Source organism: Nerophis ophidion, linkage group LG16, assembly GCF_033978795.1.
Source record: "Nerophis ophidion isolate RoL-2023_Sa linkage group LG16, RoL_Noph_v1.0, whole genome shotgun sequence".
Lineage (NCBI taxonomy): Eukaryota > Metazoa > Chordata > Actinopteri > Syngnathiformes > Syngnathidae > Nerophis > Nerophis ophidion.
Window position 1 is genome coordinate 54,014,087 of NC_084626.1, and position 22,235 is coordinate 54,036,321.

The 22,235-nt window shown below is 40.5% G+C and overlaps 1 protein-coding gene and 1 long non-coding RNA gene across 4 annotated transcripts in view; one reads left to right on the forward strand and one right to left on the reverse strand.

Moving 5' to 3' along the window:
• The window catches only part of LOC133535587 (solute carrier family 41 member 1-like), a 45,159-nt gene that overhangs the window by 6,226 nt on the left and 16,698 nt on the right, over positions 1-22,235 (reverse strand). For all 3 annotated transcript variants that reach the window (XM_061875544.1, XM_061875543.1, XM_061875542.1), the window contains exons 3-8: positions 15,673-15,744; positions 11,802-11,946; positions 11,581-11,727; positions 10,246-10,390; positions 10,089-10,168; positions 4,038-4,172 (exon numbers count right to left, since the gene is read on the reverse strand). In XM_061875544.1, coding sequence (XP_061731528.1) covers positions 4,038-4,172; positions 10,089-10,168; positions 10,246-10,390; positions 11,581-11,727; positions 11,802-11,946; positions 15,673-15,744 — 724 coding nt within the window. The remainder of the gene's footprint in view (positions 1-4,037; positions 4,173-10,088; positions 10,169-10,245; positions 10,391-11,580; positions 11,728-11,801; positions 11,947-15,672; positions 15,745-22,235) is intronic.
• LOC133535589 (uncharacterized) lies at positions 740-20,477 on the forward strand. The gene is made up of 5 exons (XR_009802255.1): positions 740-5,301; positions 10,153-10,375; positions 11,589-11,759; positions 15,712-15,788; positions 20,283-20,477. It is a non-coding gene; the product is annotated as an uncharacterized LOC133535589 (long non-coding RNA).

Genomic DNA, 22,235 nt, shown 5'->3' on the forward strand with positions numbered 1-22,235 from the left:
TTTTTCCCAATCATGCTTTTTGATGGATTTAATTGGGTGTAATTCTGATGTTTTTATGGTGCAAGGACATTGTTTTTGTTTATTATCCACAAACTGTTGTGTGTGACTATGTCTGTTGACATTGTGTGTTCAAATATTTATTTTTTTACACCATGACTAGTGAAGGTTGTTTGCATTGGATCATATATTCGATCACATTTTCTTACAAGGCAAAGAATCCTGAAATACTCTAACCCAGGGGTCACCAACACGGTGCCCGCACGCCCGTAAGGACCAGATGAGTCGCCCGCTGGCCTGTTCTAAAAATAGCTCAAATAGCAGCACTTACCAGTGAGCTGCCTCTATTTTTGAAATTGTATTTATTTACTAGCAAGCTGGTCTCGCTTTGCTTGACATTTTTAATTTTAAGAGAGACAAAACTCAAATAGAATTTGAAAATCCAAGAAAATATTTTAAAGACTTGGTCTTCACTTGTTTAAATAAATTCATTTATTTTTTTTACTTTGGTTCTTATAACTTTCAGAAAGACAATTTTAGAGAAGAAATACAACCTTAAAAATGATTTTAGGATTTTTAAACACATACCTTTTTACCTTTCAAATTCCTTCCTGTTCTTTCCTGACAATTTAAATCAATGTTCAAGTAAATTTATTTTTTCATTGTAAAGAATAATAAATACATTGTAATTGAATTCTTTATTTTAGCTTCTGTTTTTTCAACGAATAAATATTTGTGAAATATTTCTTCAAACTTATGATTAAAATTCCCCAAAAAATATCCTGACAAATCAAGAAAATCTGTAAAATCTAATTTAAATCTTATTTCAAAGTCTTTTGAATTCCTTTTAAAATTTTAGTTCTGGAAAATTTAGAAGAAATAATGATTGGTCTTTGTTAGAAATATAGCTTGGTCCAATTTGTTATATATTCTAACAAAGTGCAGATTGGATTTCAACCTATTTAAAACATGTCATCACAATTCTAAAATAATCTTAATCAAGAAAAATGACTAATGATGTTCCATAAATTATTTTTTTAATTTTTTCAACAAGATTCAAATTAGCTAGATTTTGTCTTCATTTTTTTTGGTTGAATTTTGAATTTTAAAGAGTTGAAATTGAAGATAAACTATGTTTCAAAATTTAATTGTCATTTTTTTGTGTTTTCTCCTCTTTTGAACCATTCAATTAAGCATTTTTTTCATCATTTATTCTCTACAAAAAACCTTCTGTAAAAGGGAACATAAATGGACGACGGAATGACAGACAGAAATACCCTTGTTTTTTTTTTTTTAAATGTATATATAGATTTATTTATTAAAAGTAAATTGAGCAAATTGGCTATTTCTGGCAATTTATTGAAGTGTGTATCAAACTGGTAGCCCTTGGCACGAATCAGTAGCCAAGAAGTAGCTCTTGCTTTCAAACAGGTTGCTGACCCCTGCTGTAGATGATGTCACAGTCTAATTTGCATAATTAGCCATGATGCATGTACATGCATGAAATAATAATGGACGCGGTTGAAGGGAGGAATAACTTGGAAGCGATAAATGTAGCTAAAAACATAAACAAGCAAAACAAAACTACCTTTTCACATATGAACCCATGCGCTTGTCAATGGTACCACAACTTTTGCAGGTGTGTTTTATGTGTTCAAGGTCCACTTCTTCTATCTGGATTTCTTACACCTCTGAGTCTAATTTGCAAGTGTCAGCCTTGTTTTTTGATTGATTGATTGATTGATACTTTTATTAGTAGATAGCACAGTACAGTACATATTCCCTACAATTGACCACTAAATGCCAATAAGTTTTTCAACTTGCTTAAGTCAGGGTCCATGTAAAGTACTATCTAATGTTATCTAATGTTAATCAATTCATCACTCACAGTTTGGTTATGTTTTAGTTTCCCCTCTGTGCTTTGTTTCCTGTCAGCGCTTTTATTTTGGTTGAGTTTCCTGCTTGTCTCCCTGAGCGCTGTTTTCCCTCACCTGTTCCTAATTGTCAGTCTGGCACACCTGGCGGCAATTGCCAATCAGGCTCCTATTTATACCTGCCCCTCCCTCCAGTCAGTGCTGGAGTATTACTACCTGTAGACTGTTTTCTCGATTCCTGGTTTGTGTTTTTCCTGCATTTTTGGGACATTAAAAATCATGTCTTCCTGTATTGACAGCAAGTATTATACAGTAGACTTTGCATGCAGTTGCAATTCCAAGGCATTAGATGGCAGTGTTGTATAGGCTACGGTGTGTTGGCCAATCAGGAAGTAGTCTTTGCTGTTATGCGGAATGTGCTAGTCCAATCTTATGCGGAGCCCTACAAAGTGTCATACTGTAAATGTACTTATTACCATCAGTTTGATCGAGCATCTTAGTTGTTTTGATTGCCCAATCTGGAGGTGTTGAAATCGCCATGTAAAATCACTAATGCTAATCATTAGCCTGTCTATGGCGTTTCTAGTGTAAACTAGCATCGAGTTAGCACTTTTTAAAACAGATGCGCCTTCATTTTTGAGGGCTTTGTATGTTTGATTTGTTGGCACGGAACAATAAGTACCACTGCTGTGTTGCTGAGTCCGCTCTGAACACTGCTGAGTGCTTGTTTCCTCACCAAGTGTTTGAGCTGATGTTTGGTCTGGACCCGGATGTGCAACAACGGTATCAAAATGTGATACGGCTTACATACTGTACTGACGGAATTCAGTTGATACCTAATCTAGCACCCATTCCTGTTGAGAAATACATATGTTCTTTTTGCCGTTTGAGCTCTGAATACTTGCCAGATCCTGCCTGCTGCTGTCTTTAAAAAGTTGCATACTGCCACCTGCTGCATGGAAATGTAACAACAAGCTAAAATCACGCCAAATGTGTCTGTGGCGGACCGTTGTAGGAATGAGAAACACTACAGGTGATCATACTTGCCAACCTTGAAACCTCCGATTTCGGGGGGGGGTAGCGTGGTCGGGGAGTGGTTATATTTACAGCTATCCATCCATCCATTTTCTACCGCCTATTCCTTTTGGGGTCGCGGGGGATGCTGGTGCCTATCTCAGCTACAATCGGGCGGAAGGCGGGTTACACCCTGGACAAGTCGTCACCTCATCGCAGTATGTGTAGAAATCTTCATTTATAATTGAATCACTTGTTTATTTTTCAAAAAGTTTTTAGTTATTTTTATATCCATCCATCCATTCATTTCTACCGCGTATTCCCTTTTGGGGTCGTGGGGGGCGCTGGTGCCTATTTCAGCTACAGTCGGGCGGAAGGCGGCGTACACCCTGGACAAGTCACCACCTCATCGGAGTATTTTTATATCTTTTTTTCCAAATAGTTCAAGAAAGACCACTACAAATGAGCAATATTTTGCACTGTTATACAATTTAATAAATCATAAACTGATGACATAGTGCTGTATTTTACTTCTTTATCTCTTTTTTTTTTTTTTAATCAAAAATGCTTTGCTCTGATTAGGGGGTACTTGAATTAAAAAATGTTGACAGGGGGTACATCACTGAAAAAAGGTTGAAAACCACAGCTCTAAAAGCCGTAGATATTATTGTCACATATGTACAGTACATGGCAGTATTGTCCTGTTTAAGAGTGTCACAACATTGCTGTTTACGGCATACAAAAAAACGTGACTGCTGTTGTTGTGTGTTGTTGCCGCGCTGGGAGGACGTTAATGAGACTGCCTAACAATAAACCCACATAAGAAACCAAGAACTCTCCCTCGATCATTCTACAGTTATAACATCATTGGGCAGACAGGCTGTTTATATTGTGGGAAAGCGGACGTGAAAACAGGCTGTCGACACGTCACTCGGGTCCGCATGGAGCTGGAAGGGGCGTGGCCTCCAGCTCCGCCTGAATTTCAGGAGAAAATTTGTCCAGGGAGGTTTTCGGGAGAGTGGCTGAATTTCGGGAGTCTCCCGGAAAATCCCGGAGTGTTGGCAAGTATGCAGGTGAGTACCAAGTGCTCGAGGTCACTCGAATCTGACAGCTTAGTCTTCACATTTATTTCTACAATTTGTATTTTCTCACCTGAGGAGCAGAAGGTACCACCAGGTCCTGGACACTTCATGGTCGTTTTGAACGGCAGAGCTCCAGGAACACTCCAGCAGTGCAGGTAGGTAGACATCCTGCTGGCTTGGATGGCGACCAGGTTGCCTCCCACACCTGCTTTGACAAGCGGCGTCAGTGTTTGATATGCAACAGCAAACACAGACAAGACTGTAAAAGTACATGGAACAGGTTTTACCATCAAGGTTAATGTTCTGCAATATTCATGTACTCTGTTCTCCTCTGAGTAACCCTAGAACGGCCATTAAGCGATGCCCTAGTGGCTCCCTGGAGATTTTTCAAAAATGTATTTGTCACAACTTGGCTTGGACATGGATTGTTTCTTCGACGCAGATGAGAATCAGCATGACCGAGGCGTGGACGTGAGTACATGTTTTAATTATATAATATATACAAAACAGGGAAAACAAAAACACTTGCTCAATGGCATGAAATACAATTTAACTATAAACTTCAACAGCACGATGGCAAGACTAAAGACATGAAACAAAAGAGTGCACTGTGGCATAAATACAAAACTTACGTGGATGAAAATGAAGAGTGTAGCAAGGCATGAAGCAGATAAACGAGGGCGTGAAGAAGGTGCATCATGGGTAGCGTGTGTGAAGATCCCAGAAAGTGACTTAAGTAGCTGTGATGATTATTGAAAACAGGTGAGGCTGAGAACAGGGACGTGACATGACAGGTGAAAAGTAATGAGTTGGCATGGAAACAAACAAAACCAGGAAGTGCAAAACGTGACTGAATGTCCAAAATCAAAACATAACAAGATCCATAGGTGTGACAATTAAAAAGGAAAAAATTGGATCAAACTCCACACAGAAAGAACCCGAGCACGGGATTGAATCTAGGACTACTCAGGACCTTCGTATTGGGAGGCAGACGCACTAACCCTAATCCAAATTCCAAAATATGATTATTCTAATTTGGAAAAAAAAGCTCTACTTATAACACAATTCCCGGTCAACGTTTTGTTGGGATAGCTTAGCATATATTGGCCTACTCTGGAATGGTTTTAACATATTTAAAGCACAAATTGTATCAGAATGTCATTCCTCCAACTTTTCAGCCTTCCAACTTGCTTTTGACATTAAGAAAAACGAAAAAAAGAATGTGACAGATTAAAGTTACATTTGTATTCATCAATATGTTTTGTAAGGACTGGTGGGCATCGAGGTGCCGGGTTCGATTCCCTCGAGGATGCGTTGACGTGAAAACAACAAAGGTAAGATTTTAAAAGATTTATTTAACAAAAAGAGAGCCCTGAACAGAAATACTGGAGCTAATAAAAAGACAAACCAATAACGCTAGTATGAAAACTAGGAAATACAAACAGAAAACTAGACTTGGCATGAAAGCACAAAAATGTAAACACAAAAACAATTAGCATGTGAGCTAAGAAAAGGCAGGTGGCTTAGCATATGAGCTAGCAAGAATAAACGTACTGAGAAGCGCAGTCGTCACTTGTTGCATGTGAGCAACTCTTATGGACCAGACTGAACAAAGACAAGAGGGAAGCTTGTATAGGAGTGATAATGAGTAGCAGGTGTGCGGGAACCAAGACTAGCAGGTGGACGGATGAGTGACCACGGTGACAAAGCAAACAGGAAATAAGGAGTCAGATGGAGAGATAAACAAAAAGGAAAAACAAATATGTGTAGATCCGAGCAGCGGGTCGCAACATGTTTGTCATTTTTATGCTCATTTTTTTCTAAAAAAACAAAAAATCCTGGGCAATACAAAATCTTCCAAATTTTTTATTCATGTTGGAATTTAACTTGACGCATTTTTCAGAATAAAACTAATTAATCAGAATAAATTGTCAATATATGCAAATAAAAAGTGCTGTCGCTCACAAATTTATTTGGGCCCGTATACATAGAAACCAAAAGTGGCAAACATTCGTGGAAAAAAATACAAACCCCGTTTTCATATGAGTTGGGAAATTGTGTTAGATGTAAATATAAACAGAATACAATGATTTGCAAATCGTTTTCAAGCCATATTCAGTTGAATATGCTACAAAGACAACATATTTCATGTTCTAACTCATAAACATTGTTTTTTTTTTTTTGCAAATAATCATTAACTTAGAATTTCTTGGCTGCAACACGTGCCAAAGTAGTTGGGAAAGGGCATGTTCACCACTGTGTTACATCACCTTTTCTTTTAACACTCAATAAACGTTTGGGAACTGAGGAAACTAATTGTTGAAGCTTAGTAAGTGGAATTCTTTCTCATTCTTGTTTTATGTAGAGCTTCAGTCCTTCAACAGTCCGGGGTCTCGGCTGTCCTATTTTATGCTTCATAATGCACCACACATTTTCCATGGGAGATAGGTCTGGACTGCAGGCGGGCCAGGAAAGTACCCCCACTCTTTTACTACGAAGCCACGTTGTTGTAACACGTGGCTTGGCATTGTCTTGCTGAAATAAGCAGGGGCGTCCATGATAACGTTGCTTGGATGACAGCATATGTTGTTCCAAAACCTGTATGTACCTTTCAGCATTAATGGTGCCTTCTTAGATGTGTAAGTTACCCATGCCTTGGGCACTAATACACCCCCATACCATCACACATGTGTAAGTTACCCATGTCTTGGGCACTAATACACCCCCATACCATCACACATGTGTAAGTTACCCATGCCTTGGGCACTAATACACCCCCATACCATCACACATGTGTAAGTTACCCATGCCTTGGGCACTAATACACCCCCATACCATCACACATGTGTAAGTTACCCATGCCTTGGGCACTAATACACCCCCATACCATCACACATGCTGGCTTTTCAACTTTGCGCCTATAACAATCCGGATGGTTGTTTTCCTCTTTGTTCCGGAGGACACCACGTCCTCAGTTTCCAAATATAATTTGAAATGTGGACTCGTCAGACCACAGGACACTTTTCCACTTTGCATCAGTCCATCTTAGATGAGCTCAGGCCCAGCGACGTTTCTGGGTGCTGTTGATAAATGGGTTTTGCTTTGCATAGTAGAGTTTTAACTTGCACTTACAGATGTAGCGACCAACTGTAGTTAGTGACAGTGGTTTTATGAAGTGTTCCTGAGCCCATGTGGTGATATCCTTTACACACTGATGTCAGTTTTTGATGCAGTACCGCCTGAGGGATCAAAAGTCCGTAATATCATCGCTTACGTGCAGTGATTTTTCCAGATTCTCTGAGCCTTTTGATGATTTTACGGACCGTAGATGGTAAAATCCCTAAATTCCTTGCAATAGCTCGTTGAGAAATGTTGTTCTAAAACTGTTTGACAATTTGCTTACAAAGTGGTGACCCTCACCCCATCCTTGTTTGTGAATGACTTAGCATTTCATGGAAGCTGTTTTTATAGCCAATCATGGCACCCACCTGTTCCCAATAAGCCTGCACACCTGTGGGATGTTCCAAATAAGTGTTTGAGCATTTATCAACTTTATCAGTATTTATTGCCACCTTTCCCAACTTCTTTGTCACGTGTTGCTGGCATCAAATTCTAAAGTTAATGATTATTTGCACAAAAAAAAAAAGTTTATGAGTTTGAACATGAAATATGTTGTCTTTGTAGCATATTCAACTGAATATGGCTTGAAAAGGATTTGCAAATCATTGTATTGCGTTTATATTTACATCTAACACAATTTCCCAACTCATATGGAAACGGGGTTTGTAAGTGAAAAACTGACTCCCATTAAAAAATAGGGCTGTGGTTCTCAACCTGTGGTAAGCAGGCTCCATCTTCCGCACAAGTGTCAACTCAAGGCCCGGGGGCCAAATGTGGCCCACCACTTCATTTTTTTGGGCCCTGGAAAGCCTGGAAATAATATGCATCAATAAAGTACTGTAAGTTGTCTTACTAAATGCATTCTTTCTTTATATTTTGGGAGAACAAAATATATGTACTCCATATATTCACAAATTATGTTAACTCAAATATTGTCTAATTATGCAAAAATACATTATCAAACATTCAAACCCTTTTTTAAATAGAAATAAATACTAATAATTATTTCAAAGGATGTTATCCATCAAATTGTGCAATGTAAAAGAAGCAAAGGTAAAATTGTGAAATTGACTTTTTTTCACAGCAATTTTCTCTAAATGGAAAAAAAATTTTTTTTTTACTGTAATAAACTGTGGTGCCGTTTTGGCATTTACAGTAATACAACAATAAAAAATCTACAGTTGTAGATTTGTGGAAACCAACCAACAAACTGGCAACTCATTTGCCAACATTTTACTGTCAAATTGCATATTTTTTTATTTGCAGTAAAAAGTCATACCGAGTCATACCAAAGACTATAAAAATGTGAGCCATTACCTCCCTGCTTGACACTCAGCATTAAGGGTTGGAATTGGGGGTTAAATCACCATAAATGATACCCGAGCGTGGCACTGCTGCTGCTCACTGCTCCCCTCACCTCCCAGGGGGTGAACAAGGGTGATGGCTCAAATGCAGAGGACAAATTTCACCACACCTCGTGTGTGTGTGACAATCATTGCTACTTTAACTTATTACCTCCTGCTTCGATTGAAAGTCCAGTTTAGAAAACAGTTTTCTTTTAGATATGTAATCCTCCATGTTAAAAGTACCATAAAAACAGCAGTACTCTTTTTCCATTTACAGTAATATACACTCAATTTTAAGGTGGAATTATTGCAACTTGCCAGATTTTTTTACATTTTAGTTGAAACAAATCTACCAATAAAAGGCATTTAATTATTGTGTAATATTAGTATTTACAGTTAGAAGCGGCCCTCTGGGGCCAAACATAACTGTGATGTGGCCCTCAGTGAAAACCACTTTGACACCTCTGATATTGTGGCTCGTCAAATAATCACTTGATTAAAGCACTTGTTTGTTTTTGGAACACTATTGTGTACATTTTAGGCCAGGGGTCCGGAACCTTTTTGGCTGAAAAAGCCATGAAAGACAAATATTTTCAAATGTATTTCCATGAGAGCCATATCATATTTTTCAACACTCAATACAACAAAATGCGTGCATTTTCTTAAGTAAGACCAACATTTTTAGAGTATAATAAGTCTCTAATTCTTTTTAAAATCATTATTTCTAGAACAGGTGCGGTAGGAAACGGATGGATAGATTAAAATGCATGAGAATATTTTATATTTTGAACGTTATTTTTAACATCGTGATTACCGGCGGAATTATTCATGACTTATCGTGTTAAGCAATGTCAGCTAAGATTTATCTGAGAGCCAGATGCAGTCATCAAAAGAGCCACATCTGGCTCTAGAGCCACAGGTTCCCGACCCCTTTGTTTTATTTTTGCAAAAATATATATATATTTTTATATTGCTATTTTTATCTTTGGTATGAAAATTATGTAACATAAGTTATTTTTTTGGTTCTTTGTTGTTGCAATTTTTGTTTTATGACATTTAGGCGGCATAGCTCGGTTGGTAGAGCGACCGTGCCAGCAACTTGAGGGTTGCAGGTTCAATTCCCGCTTCTGCCATCCTAGTCACTGCCGTTGTGTCCTTGGGCAAGACACTTTACCCACCTGCTCCCAGTGCCACCCACACTGCTTTAAATGTCACTTAGATATTGGCTTTCACTATGTAAAGTGCTTTGAGTCACTAGAGAAAAGCGCTATATAAATATAATTCACTTCAATTCACATTTTATTATTGGTTCATGTTGTACTGGATTTTAATCTTTTGTTTTGTGATTGTGTGATGTTTTTTTGCCTGGACCCCCACAAGAATATTCTCCACTGCAGTGTAGACTACTGGGGATCCTTAATAAACATTCAAACATAGTGTTACTGTTCAAACTGCATTTAATATTAAATATGCTTACCTTGTTTTTTAATGAAGACTTAGGCCTACTACGCTATTGTATTTTGTTGTCGGCCACTATGGTGGTTACTTGGTGAGGAAAGTTTGAACTAGTGCGTCCAAAAACCAAAGTGTTATTGTACGTGTCTTGTCTTTGAGATGTTTTGGTCAATGAGGGTTTTTGAGACCTTATATCTCACCGTTGATGAGGGGTGTAAACACTGCCATCCCCTCAAAGTTTGGATCGCTCACTGTCCTATCCAGGATCAGACCACCAAGACTGGAGAAACATCAGCACGGGAGTCCCATGAATGCTGGGTGTTGTCCGGGCAGAGAGAAGGAAAGAAAGCAGCTCACCTGCTGATGGACATGGCCAAGATCACCGGCTGCCAGCCTGACCTCAAGACCTCTGTGACGGGCGGAGACTGGCGGGCGACGAGCACGCAGACCGGCACCAGAAGCAGGAAGAAGCCACACACCGCAGGAGGTAGGTACCACATATCTGGACAAAATACATGACTCATATATTTCTATATCATCAAACAGTCCTTTGGAAGAAACATCAAAGGTGCTTGGCAATGCTGCCCTCTTGTGGTTACAACAGTGGTTCTTAACCTTGTTGGAGGTACCCAACCCCACCAGTTTCAAATGCACATTCATCGAACCCTTCTTCAGTGAAAAATATATAAATACAGTGGGGCCAAAAAGTATTTAGTCAGCCAGCGATTGTGCAAGTTCTCCCACTTCAAATAATGACAGAGGTCTGTCATTTTCATCATAGGTACACTTCAACTGTGACAGACAGAATGGGAAACAAATCCAGGAATTCACATTGTAAGAATTTATTTGTAAAAGATGGTGGAAAATAAGTATTTGGTCAAGCATTCAAAGCTCTCACTGATGGAAGGAGGTTTTGGCTCCAAATCTCAGGATACATGGCCCCATTCATTCTTTCCTTAACACGGATCAATCGTCCTGTCCCCTTAGCAGAAAAACAGCCCCAAAGCATGATGTTTCCACCCCCATGCTTCACAGTAGGTATGGTGTTCTTGGGATGCAACTCAGTATTCTTCTTCCTCCAAACACCACCAGTTGAGTTGATACCAAAATGGATACATGGATGATACAGCAGAGGATTGGGAGAATGTCATGTGGTCAGATGAAACCAAAATAGACCTTTTTGCTATAAACTCAACTGGTGGTGTTTGGAGGAAGAAGAATACTGAGTTGCATCCCAAGAACACCATACCTACTGTGAAGCATGGTGGTGGAAACATCATGCTTTGGGGCTGTTTTTCTGCTAAGGGGACAGGACGATTGATCCGTGTTAAGGAAAGAATGAATGGGGCCATGTATCCTGAGATTTGGAGCCAAAACCTCCTTCCATCAGTGAGAGCTTTGAATGCTTGACCAAATACTTATTTTCCACCATCATTTACAAATAAATTCTTTAAAATTCCTACAATGTGAATTCCTGGATTTTTTTTCCCACATTCTGTCTGTCACAGTTGAAGTGTACCTATGATGAAAATGACAGACCTCTGTCATCATTTGAAGTGGGAGAACTTGCACAATCACTGGCTGACTAAATACTTTTTGGCCCCCCTGTATGTAGGTCATATTCCTTATTAACTTGTGACGTCTCGCCAGCCTTAATGAACACATTTGGCCACCCCTGACCTAGACCCTCACCTCTGTAGCACAGGAAGAAGCTGCTGATCCCCGCCAGTAAAGACAAAGTGATGAGGTCACCCAGGCTCGCAGCGATGGGCGTGGCTACGTTATCTGGGTTGATGCCCACTCTCCTGGAGCACACGATCACCGCCACCATCACCAAACCTGGCCAAGGACAAGATGAAGATGATGACCAGGTAAGTACGTCCTTCCACCGGCGGTTATTGTGTTTGTCTGACCGAGAGTTAGCGCGGCAACAAAGGCGGTGGCGACGCTGCTGACACACAAGATGGCAGCGTGAAGAACGTCGACTTTCCCTCTGCTCACAACTCCGAGACTCACTGCCGCCACGGCTGCCAGGAAGCCGACAACTGTGGCCTGGACCTTCAGAGTACATGTTTTCATTTTTAATAGAACACGTATAAGAACAGGAAGTAGTCCTATCATAAAAGCACGCCCACGAACATGCAGGCCAACTGGGGGAGGAAAGAAGGAGCTAACTTACAACCCAAAGCTTTTGACTGGAAAAAATCAACTGAAATACCGTATTTCCTTGAATATATAGTATGTATGTATGGTATATAGTATGTATGTATGGTATATAGTATGTATGTATGGTATATAGTATGTGCCTGCCTAGAATTACTGCCGGGTCAAACTCGTTTCGCAAAATATTATTTTTATTAGCCCATGTCTAGAATTTCCGCCAGGTGAAACTTGTTTTGCAAAATAATTAGCATATGCCTAGAATTTCCACCGGGTCAAACTCGTCACGTCACGAGTGACACTTCACCTGTCATCATTTTCAAAATGGAGGAGGCTGATTTCAATCATTTGAAATGGCATAAAGGGAAGAAGATTAAGAGCTATTCAGTAGGATTTAAGGTCCAAGCTATTGAATATGCTAAAAAGAACAGTAAGCAGCTATGTTTTATTAATATACCGTAGCTGCGTGTGTTAAATATGAGTCATTAAATGACTCCCGCCTCCTGGTGGTAGAGGGCGCTAGTGATCCTTCTTGCGACTACTCGGCTGCAGAAGAAGTGACAACAAGCAGCAAGAGTGAGCAGCCATCCTTTATTTTTTCCTCTCGCCTGCACTTTTAACATGGAGGATTACATATCTAAAATAAAACAGTTTTCTAAACTGGACTTTCAATGGAAGCAGGAGGTAATAAGTTAAAGTACCAATGATTGTCACACACACACACACGAGGTGTGGTGAAATGTATCCTCTGCATTTGAGCCATCCCCTTGATCACCCCCTGGGAAGTGAGGGGAGCAGTGAGCAGCAGCGGTGCCACGCCCGGGAATAATTTATGGTGATTTAACCCTCAACGCTGAGTGCCAAGCAGTTAGGCAATGGGTCCCATTTTTTTATAGTCTTTGGTATGACTCGGCCGGGGTTTGAACTCACAACCTACCGATCTCCGGGTGGACACTCTAACCACTAGGCCACTGAGCTAGAAGAAGATCTCCATAGAGACAGTCTTTTAAAACTGAAGAAAGATAAGGAAGACTTCTATAAACAAGTTATTGATGCTTTTGATCAGAAGGAGCTGCGCATGGACTTCATTTATAAGTAAAAGCAGGACCATAATGTTTTTTTTTATTAAATGTGCTTTTCATGACGGTATCCTTACATCACACTCAAATTTATAAGCACAGGCCTAAATTTACCGCATGCCTTTGGTAAGCACTGGAGTGAGAAGAGGTTTTAAATTAATTAGCGCCCCGGCGGCAATTCAAGGAAATACGGTATCAATGTAGAGGTTGCCCTCTAGTGGGTTCTGCAGACCACCACACACTGCCCGGAGAGCCTGGAATTCAGGGTATTACACGGTTTTATTTTCATAAATGTGCAGAGGCTTTTGCTTTCCAGCAAAATATCTTTCTCTCCTGCGTCCGCTTAGCAGCACCTCCCAACTCCAACTAGGTGTCTCATCCTGGCTGCTGCTAATAAAGGCGTCAGGTGATTAGATAACAAAGCCCACCTGGGCCATCCACGCACTTGTCGCTGTCGTCAAGGCAAGTCCTGGCACACCCGGTTCAAGTTTTGATCGAATAAGAGTGTTTTGAGATCAGCGCTGTCTCTTAGCTAATTGCTTTTTAACAGTGACTCACTCAAGGTCTGCTCATACCATCCGGTCTTGAATGGATGGATGAATTTCATTGTCACTTCAAAAGTACAACAGTATGACATTTTCAGTACAAACCCGTCCAAGAACAGACACAAAGTTACAGGATAGATAGAACGGGAACATCAGCGGCGCCATGTATACTCCTGAGTGAGCTTAGTTTGAGACCAGGAAAAAAACCTTGAGCACAATAACATTTTATGACATGTATGTATACTTTACTGCTTTGTACACTTTTGGCATTCTCTCCATGAGCTTCAAGCACACCTGTGAAGTGAAAACCATTTCAGGTGACTACCTCTTGAAGCTCACCGAGAGAATACCAAGAGTAGGCAAAGGGTGGCTATTTTGAAGAAACCAGAATATAAAACATGTTTTCAGTTATTTCACCTTTTTTTGTGAAGTACATAACTCCAGGTGTGTTCATTCATAGTTTTGATGCCTTCAGTACAATCTACAATGTAAATAGTCTTGATTGAAAACACTTTCAATGATAGGATTCGGGTATGTTGATACTTTTCTAAATAAAGGGGAACACAAAAATGGCTTTATTTTCATAAAACATCTTATAGTACATTAAACATATGTTGTTGTTTTTTTTGCAATCCAAGAACAATTTTGTTAAATGAAATAGTGAACATACGAAACAACATTTCCCTTTCTATTATTTTGTCAAAATTATGAGGGACAAGCGGTAGAAATTATTATTTTTAATATACTTGTTCATTTACTGTTAATGTTAAATGTAATAAACACATATTCTTCTGTTGTTTGGATACTTTACATTAGTTGTGGATGATACCATACATTTGTGTGTTTATTTGTCGCCATGGAGGCGAGGATTAGTGATTCAGAAGTACCGTATTTCCTTCAATTGCCGCCGGGGCGTAAATTCATTTAAAACCTCTTCTCACTCCTGCGCTTACCAAAGGCATGCGGTAAAAGTAAGCATGCGCTAATTATTTTAAAACCTCTTCGCACTCCGGCACTTACCAAAGGTATGCAGTAAAAATTTGAGTGTGATGCAAGCTTGGACCTTAAATCCTACTGAATAGCTCTTAATATTCTTCCCTTCATGCGATTTCAAATGACCGGTATTGAAATCAACCTCCTCCATTTTGAAAATGATGACAGGGGAAGTGTCACTCGTGACGTCACAAGTTTGACCCGTCGGTAATACTAAGCATGCACTAATTATTTTGGGAAGCGGCAGTAATTCAAGGCAGGCGCATACTATATGCCCTGCGGCAATTCAAGGAAATACGGTAGCTAAAACGCTGCCGACTGCGGATGGACGTTAGCTGCTAGCTAGCTAGCCATGTATAAAGCACCTCTCCAAGAGGGTTTTTCAGTGATAACGCTTCACATTTATCGTTATTTTTTAATCCAAAATGCGTCCATTCTCCCTTTTTTGTCTAGTTGTAAGTACTCTGTGATTGTGCGTTGCCGAAAATGCTCCTCTGCTCACAGTAATGCCAGTTTAAAAAAAGGAAACCGGTACTTCTTAGAAGTGGTATAGTACCGTTCATGATTCATTAGCATCGCAGTACTTTACTAGTACCGTTATACCACACAACACTACTTCCAAGTGTGCAGTTTTAACTAAAATATGGACTTGTGTCGAGTCCAGAATCAATTATTCATGTTTCCATTGATTATTATTGGGAACTCTGCTTCACTACACACACTTTTCTGTTTTCTGCCATGTTGGAGACCTAAGTAAGTTTGGTAATCGAAGTTCCGATATGACGATAATATCGCTGTGTGTGTGTGTGTGTGTGTGTGTGTGTGTGTGTGTGTGTGTGTGTGTGTGTGTGTGTGTGTGTGTGTGTGTGTGTGTGTGTGTGTGTGTGTGTGTGTATAAGTGTGTGTGTGTGTGTGTGTGTGTGTGTGTGTGTGTGTGTGTGTGTGTGTGTGTGTGTGTGTGTGTGTGTGTGTGTGTGTGTGTGTGTGTGTGTGTGTGTGTGTGTCACCTGAATGAGAGCCAGATTACAGGTAACTGTCTTCCACAGCTGCTGAGGCTGCTCCAGCTGCCCGGTGTTGGCCTGTGGGTTGGAGGAGCAGAGTTGTTCTGCACATGAGAAAAGAGGTCGGTAATATCCAGTCGTGGTCAAAAGTTTGCATACACTTGTAAAGAACATAATGTCATGGCTGTCTTGAGTTTCCCAAAAATTCTACAACTCTTTTTTTTGTGATCGAGTGATCGGAGTACATACAAACCCCGTTTCCATATGAGTTGGGAAATTGTGTTAGATGTAAATATAAACAGAATACAATGATTTGCAAATCCTTTTCAAGCCATATTCAGTTGAATATGCTACAAAGACAACATATTTCATGTTCAAACTCATAAAATTTTTTTTTTTGCAAATAATCATTAACTTTAGAATTTGATGCCAGCAACACGTGACAAAGAAGTTGGGAAAGGTGGCAATAAATACTGATAAAGTTGAGGAATGCTCATCAAACACTTATATGGAACATCCCACAGGTGTGCAGGCTAATTGGGAACAGGTGGGTGCCATGATTGGCTATAAAAACAGCTTCCATGAAATGCTAAGTCATTCACAAACAAGGATGGGGTGAGGGTCACCACTTTGTAAGCAAATTGTCAAACAGTTTTAGAACAACATTTCTCAACGAGCTATTGCAAGGAATTTAGGGATTTTACCATCTACGGTCCGTAAAATCATCAAAAAGTTCAGAGAATCTGGAGAAATTAAGGCACGTAAGCGATGATATTACGGACCTTTGATCCCTCAGGCGGTACTGCATCAAAAACAGACATCAGTGTGTAAAGGATATCACCACATGGGCTCAGGAACACTTCATAAAACCACTGTCAGTAACTACAGTTGGTCGCTACATCTGTAAGTGCAAGTTAAAACTCTGCTATGCAAAGCAAAACCCATTTATCAACAACAACAAGGAACGCCGCTGGCTTCGCTGGGCCCGAGTTAATCTAATATGGACTGATGCAAAGTGGAAAGGTGTTCTGTGCTCTGACCGAGTCCACATTTCAAATTATATTTGGAAACCGAGGACGTGGTGTCCTCCAGAACAAAGAGGAAAATAACCATTCGGATTGTTATAGGCGCAAAGTGGAAAAGCCAGCATGTGTGATGGTATGGGGGTGTATTAGTGAACAAGACATGGGTAACTTACACATGTGTGATGGTATGGGGGTGTATTAGTGCCCAAGGACATGGGTAACTTACACATGTGTGATGGTATGGGGGTGTATTAGTGAACAAGGCATGGGTAACTTACACATGTGTGATGGTATGGGGGTGTATTAGTGCCCAAGACATGGGTAACTTACACATGTGTGATGGTATGGGGGGTGTATTAGTGCCCAAGGCATGGGTAACTTACACATGTGTGATGGTATGGGGGTGTATTAGTGAACAAGACATGGGTAACTTACACATGTGTGATGGTATGGGGGTGTATTAGTGTCCAAGGCATGGGTAACTTACACATGTGTGATGGTATGGGGGTGTATTAGTGCCCAAGGCATGGGTAACTTACACATGTGTGATGGTATGGGGGTGTATTAGTGCCCAAGGCATGGGTAACTTACACATGTGTGATGGTATGGGGGTGTATTAGTGCCCAAGACATGGGTAACTTACACATGTGTGATGGTATGGGGGTGTATTAGTGCCCAAGACATGGGTAACTTACACATGTGTGATGGTATGGGGGTGTATTAGTGCCCAAGGCATGGGTAACTTACACATGTGTGATGGTATGGGGGTGTATTAGTGAACAAGGCATGGGTAACTTACACATGTGTGATGGTATGGGGGTGTATTAGTGCCCAAGACATGGGTAACTTACACATGTGTGATGGTATGGGGGTGTATTAGTGCCCAAGGCATGGGTAACTTACACATGTGTGATGGTATGGGGGTGTATTAGTGCCCAAGACATGGGTAACTTACACATGTGTGATGGTATGGGGGTGTATTAGTGCCCAAGACATGGGTAACTTACACATGTGTGATGGTATGGGGGTGTATTAGTGGCCAAGGCATGGGTAACTTACACATCTGTGAAGGCACCATTAATGCTGAAAGGTCCATACAGGTTTTGGAACAACATATGTTGTCATCCAAGCAACGTTATCATGGACGCCCCTGCTTATTTCAGCAAGACAATGCCAAGCCAAGTGTTACAACAGTGTGGCTTCGTAGTAAAAGAGTGCGGGTACTTTCCTGGCCCGCCTGCAGTACAGACCTGTCTCCCATGGAAAATGTGTGGCGCATTATGAAGCGTAAAATAGGACAGCGGAGACCCCGGACTGTTGAAGGACTGAAGCTCTACATAAAACAAGAATGGGAAAGAATTCCACTTTCAAAGCTTCAACAATTAGTTTCCTCAGTTCCCAAACGTTTATTGAGTGTTTTTAAAAGAAAAGGTGATGTAACACAGTGGTGAACATGCCCATTCCCAACTACTTTGGCACGTGTTGCAGCCATGAAATTCTAAGTATATTATTCGCAAAAAAAATTAAAGTTTATGAGTTTGAACATCAAATATGTTGTCTTTGTAGCATATTCAACTGAATATGGCTTGAAAAGGATTTGCAAATCATTGTATTCTGTTTATATTTACATCTAACACAATTTCCCAACTCATATGGAAACAGGGTTTGTACTACCACCAACATGTTTGACAGTAGGCATGGTGTTCCTGGGATTAAAGACCTCACTTTTCTCCAAATATATTGCTGGGTATTGTGGCCCAACAGTTAATATTTTGTTTCATCTGACATCACATGGAGCAAGATAAGACCTTCTGGAGGAAAGTTCTGTGATCAGATGAAACAAGAATTGAGCTGTTTGCCCACAACACCCAGCAACAGGAACACCACACCTACCGTCAAGCACAGTGGTGGTACTATTATGCTCTGGGCCTGTTTTTCTGCCAATGGAACTGGTTCTTTACAGAGAGTAAATGGGACAATGAAAAAGGAGGTAAACCTCCAAATTCTTCAGGACAAGCTAAAATCGTCAGCCCGGAGGTTGGGTCTTGGACGCAGTTGGGTGTTCCCACAGGACAATGACTCCAAACGCACGTCAAAAGTGGTAAAGGAATGACTAAATAGAATAGACTAGATCTTTGTAGTCATTATACAATGTAAAACGAAATTGCAAGCACACAGATTTAGTGCAAATCAGGCTGGAATGAAGGTTTTAGAATGTTCTTCCCAAAGTCCCTGTGAAGATCTGCCCTCCGGATCAAACATAATTTTTGTTCTTGAGTCATTTTTGTGTGTTTCTGATTTATTTTTGGACTCTTCCGATGCCCAGTTTGTGCACTTCCTTGTTTGTTTTGTTACCATGGTTTCCTATTTGTTCCACCTGCTCTGATTTTGTCACGCACCTGTGTTTTGATTGTTACTTTAGTATTTAAGCCTGCCTTCGACCTCAGTCCGTTCTTGGTTGGTTGTTTGCGCCATGCAACCATCACGTTGGTTTCTCTGCGTTATAATTACTTGTGCTAAGTTACGCCTTAGCTTCTTGTGCCATCTGCACGTTCCTTTTGGACTTTCGGACTCCCTTGCTACGTTTAGCATTAGCTTTCTGTGCGTAGGCACGCACTTTCTTTTGCTTTTGTACCAGTGTTCTTTTACCTTTTTTGTATTAAATCAAGTCTTACCTGCAATTCCTGCCTGTCTTGGTCCTTGTGCATCCCGGGGTGACACAACGCTTTTCCAACATGACAGTCATGACTCAAACATGTGGACAATGCTGACGAAACAAGTCCATGTCATCAAACATGTGGACAATGCTGACGAAACAAGTCCATGTCAGAAAACCAACACATTTAGCAGAACTGCACCAATTTTGTCAAGAGGAGTGGTCAAAAATTCAAGCAGAAGCTTGTGGATTGCTACCAAAAGCGCCTTATTGCAGGTAAACTTGCCAAGGGACATGTAAGCAAATATGAACATTGCTGTATGTACACTTTTGACCCAGCAGATTTGCTCACATTTTCAGTAGACCCATAATAAATGTAATAAAAAAACAAAACCTCATGAATGTTTTTTGTGACCAACAAGTACGTGCTCTAATCACTCTGTGACCAAAAACTAAGAGTCGTAGAAATGATTGGAAACTCAAGACAGCCATGACATTATGTTCTCTACAAGTGTATGTACACTTTTGACCACAACTGTATATTATCTATGATAATGTTTATTTAGAAAATAAAATAAAGTACAACTAAACCTTTACCATGAATTGATTAACGTGGACCCCAACTTAAACAAGTTGACAAACTTATTGGGGTGTTACCATTTAGTGGTCAATTGTAGGGAATATGTACTGTACTGTGCAATCTACTAATAAAAGTATCAATCAATCAATACAACCAATACAAAACATACATTCCCCCTAACAGCATAAACTTAACCCGCCATGTTGTTTCCACAGTTTTAGACCACACTCCACCGTCAATATGACTACACTTTGTCTTTTATGCAAAGTCCCATTTAAAGTTGTTCTGGAAAAATGAATCAGTAGTTGAATTCTGGTGAATGCAGCACATTGTTTATTGTTGCCGTACGGTACAGGACAAAGGTTTCTTCACACCTCAACACAACTGATGGTCCCAACCCCAGTGATTATACAAGAAATTCCACTAATCAACCCTGTCAAGGCACACCTGTGAAGTTGAGAACCATTTCAGGTGAACTACCTCTTGAAGCTCAAGGAGAGAATGCCAAGAGTGTGCAGAAAAGTAATCAGCAAAGGGTGGCTATGTTAAATAAACTGGAATATAAAACATGTTTTCAGTTATTTCATCTTTTTTTTGTAACGTACATAACTCCACGTGTTCATTCATAGTTTTGATGCCTTCAGTGACAATCTACAAACCCTGTTTCCATATGAGTTGGGACTTTGTGTTAGATGTAAATATAAACAGAATACAAGGATTTACAAATTCCTTTTCAAGCCATATTCAGTTGAATATGCTACAAAGACAACATATTTGATGTTCATAATGCAAATAAGAATTAACATAAAATTTCATGGCTGCAACACGTGCCAAAGTAGTTGGGAAAGGGCATGTTCACCACTGTGTTACATCACCTTTTCTTTTAACAACACTCAATAAACGTTTGGGAACTGAGGAAACTAATTGTTGAAGCTTTGAAAGTGGAATTCTTTCCCATTCTTGTTTTATGTAGAGCTTCAGTCCTTCAACAGTCCGGGGTCTCCGCTGTCCTATTTTACACTTCATAATGCGCCACACATTTTCCATGGGAGACAGGTCTGGACTGCAGGCGGGCCAGGAAAGTACCCGCACTCTTTTACTACGAAACCACGCTGTTGTAACACTTGCTGAATGTGGCTTGGCATTGTCTTTCTGAAATAAGCAGGGGCGTCCATGAAAAAGACAACGCTTAGACGGCAGCATATGTTGTTCCAAAACCTGTATGTACCTTTCAGCATTAATGGTGCCTTCACAGATGTGTAAGTTACCCATGCCTTGGGCACTAATACACCCCCATACCATCACACATGTGTAAGTTACCCATGTCTTGGGCACTAATACACCCCCATACCATCACACATGTGTAAGTTACCCATGCCTTGGGCACTAATACACCCCCATACCATCACACATGTGTAAGTTACCCATGCCTTGGGCACTAATACACCCCCATACCATCACACATGTGTAAGTTACCCATGCCTTGGGCACTAATACACCCCCATACCATCACACACATGTAAGTTACCCATGCCTTGGGCACTAATACACCCCCATACCATCACACATGTGTAAGTTACCCATGCCTTGGGCACTAATACACCCCCATACCATCATACACATGTAAGTTACCCATGCCTTGGGCACTAATACACCCCCATACCATCACACATGTGTAAGTTACCCATGCCTTGGGCACTAATACACCCCCATACCATCACACATGTGTAAGTTACCCATGTCTTGGGGCACTAATACACCCCCATACCATCACACATGTGTAAGTTACCCATGTCTTGGGCACTAATACACCCCCATACCATCACACATGTGTAAGTTACCCATGCCTTGGGCACTAATACACCCCCATACCATCACACATGTGTAAGTTACCCATGCCTTGGGCACTAATACACCCCCCATACCATCACACATGTGTAAGTTACCCATGCCTTGACCACTAATACACCCCCATACCATCACACATGTGTAAGTTACCCATGCCTTGGGCACTAATACACCCCCATACCATCATACACATGTAAGTTACCCATGCCTTGGGCACTAATACACCCCCATACCATCACACATGTGTAAGTTACCCATGTCTTGTTCACTAATACACCCCCATACCATCACACATGTGTAAGTTACCCATGCCTTGACCACTAATACACCCCCATACCATCACACATGTGTAAGTTACCCATGCCTTGGGCACTAATACACCCCCATACCATCATACACATGTAAGTTACCCATGCCTTGGGCACTAATACACCCCCATACCATCACACATGTGTAAGTT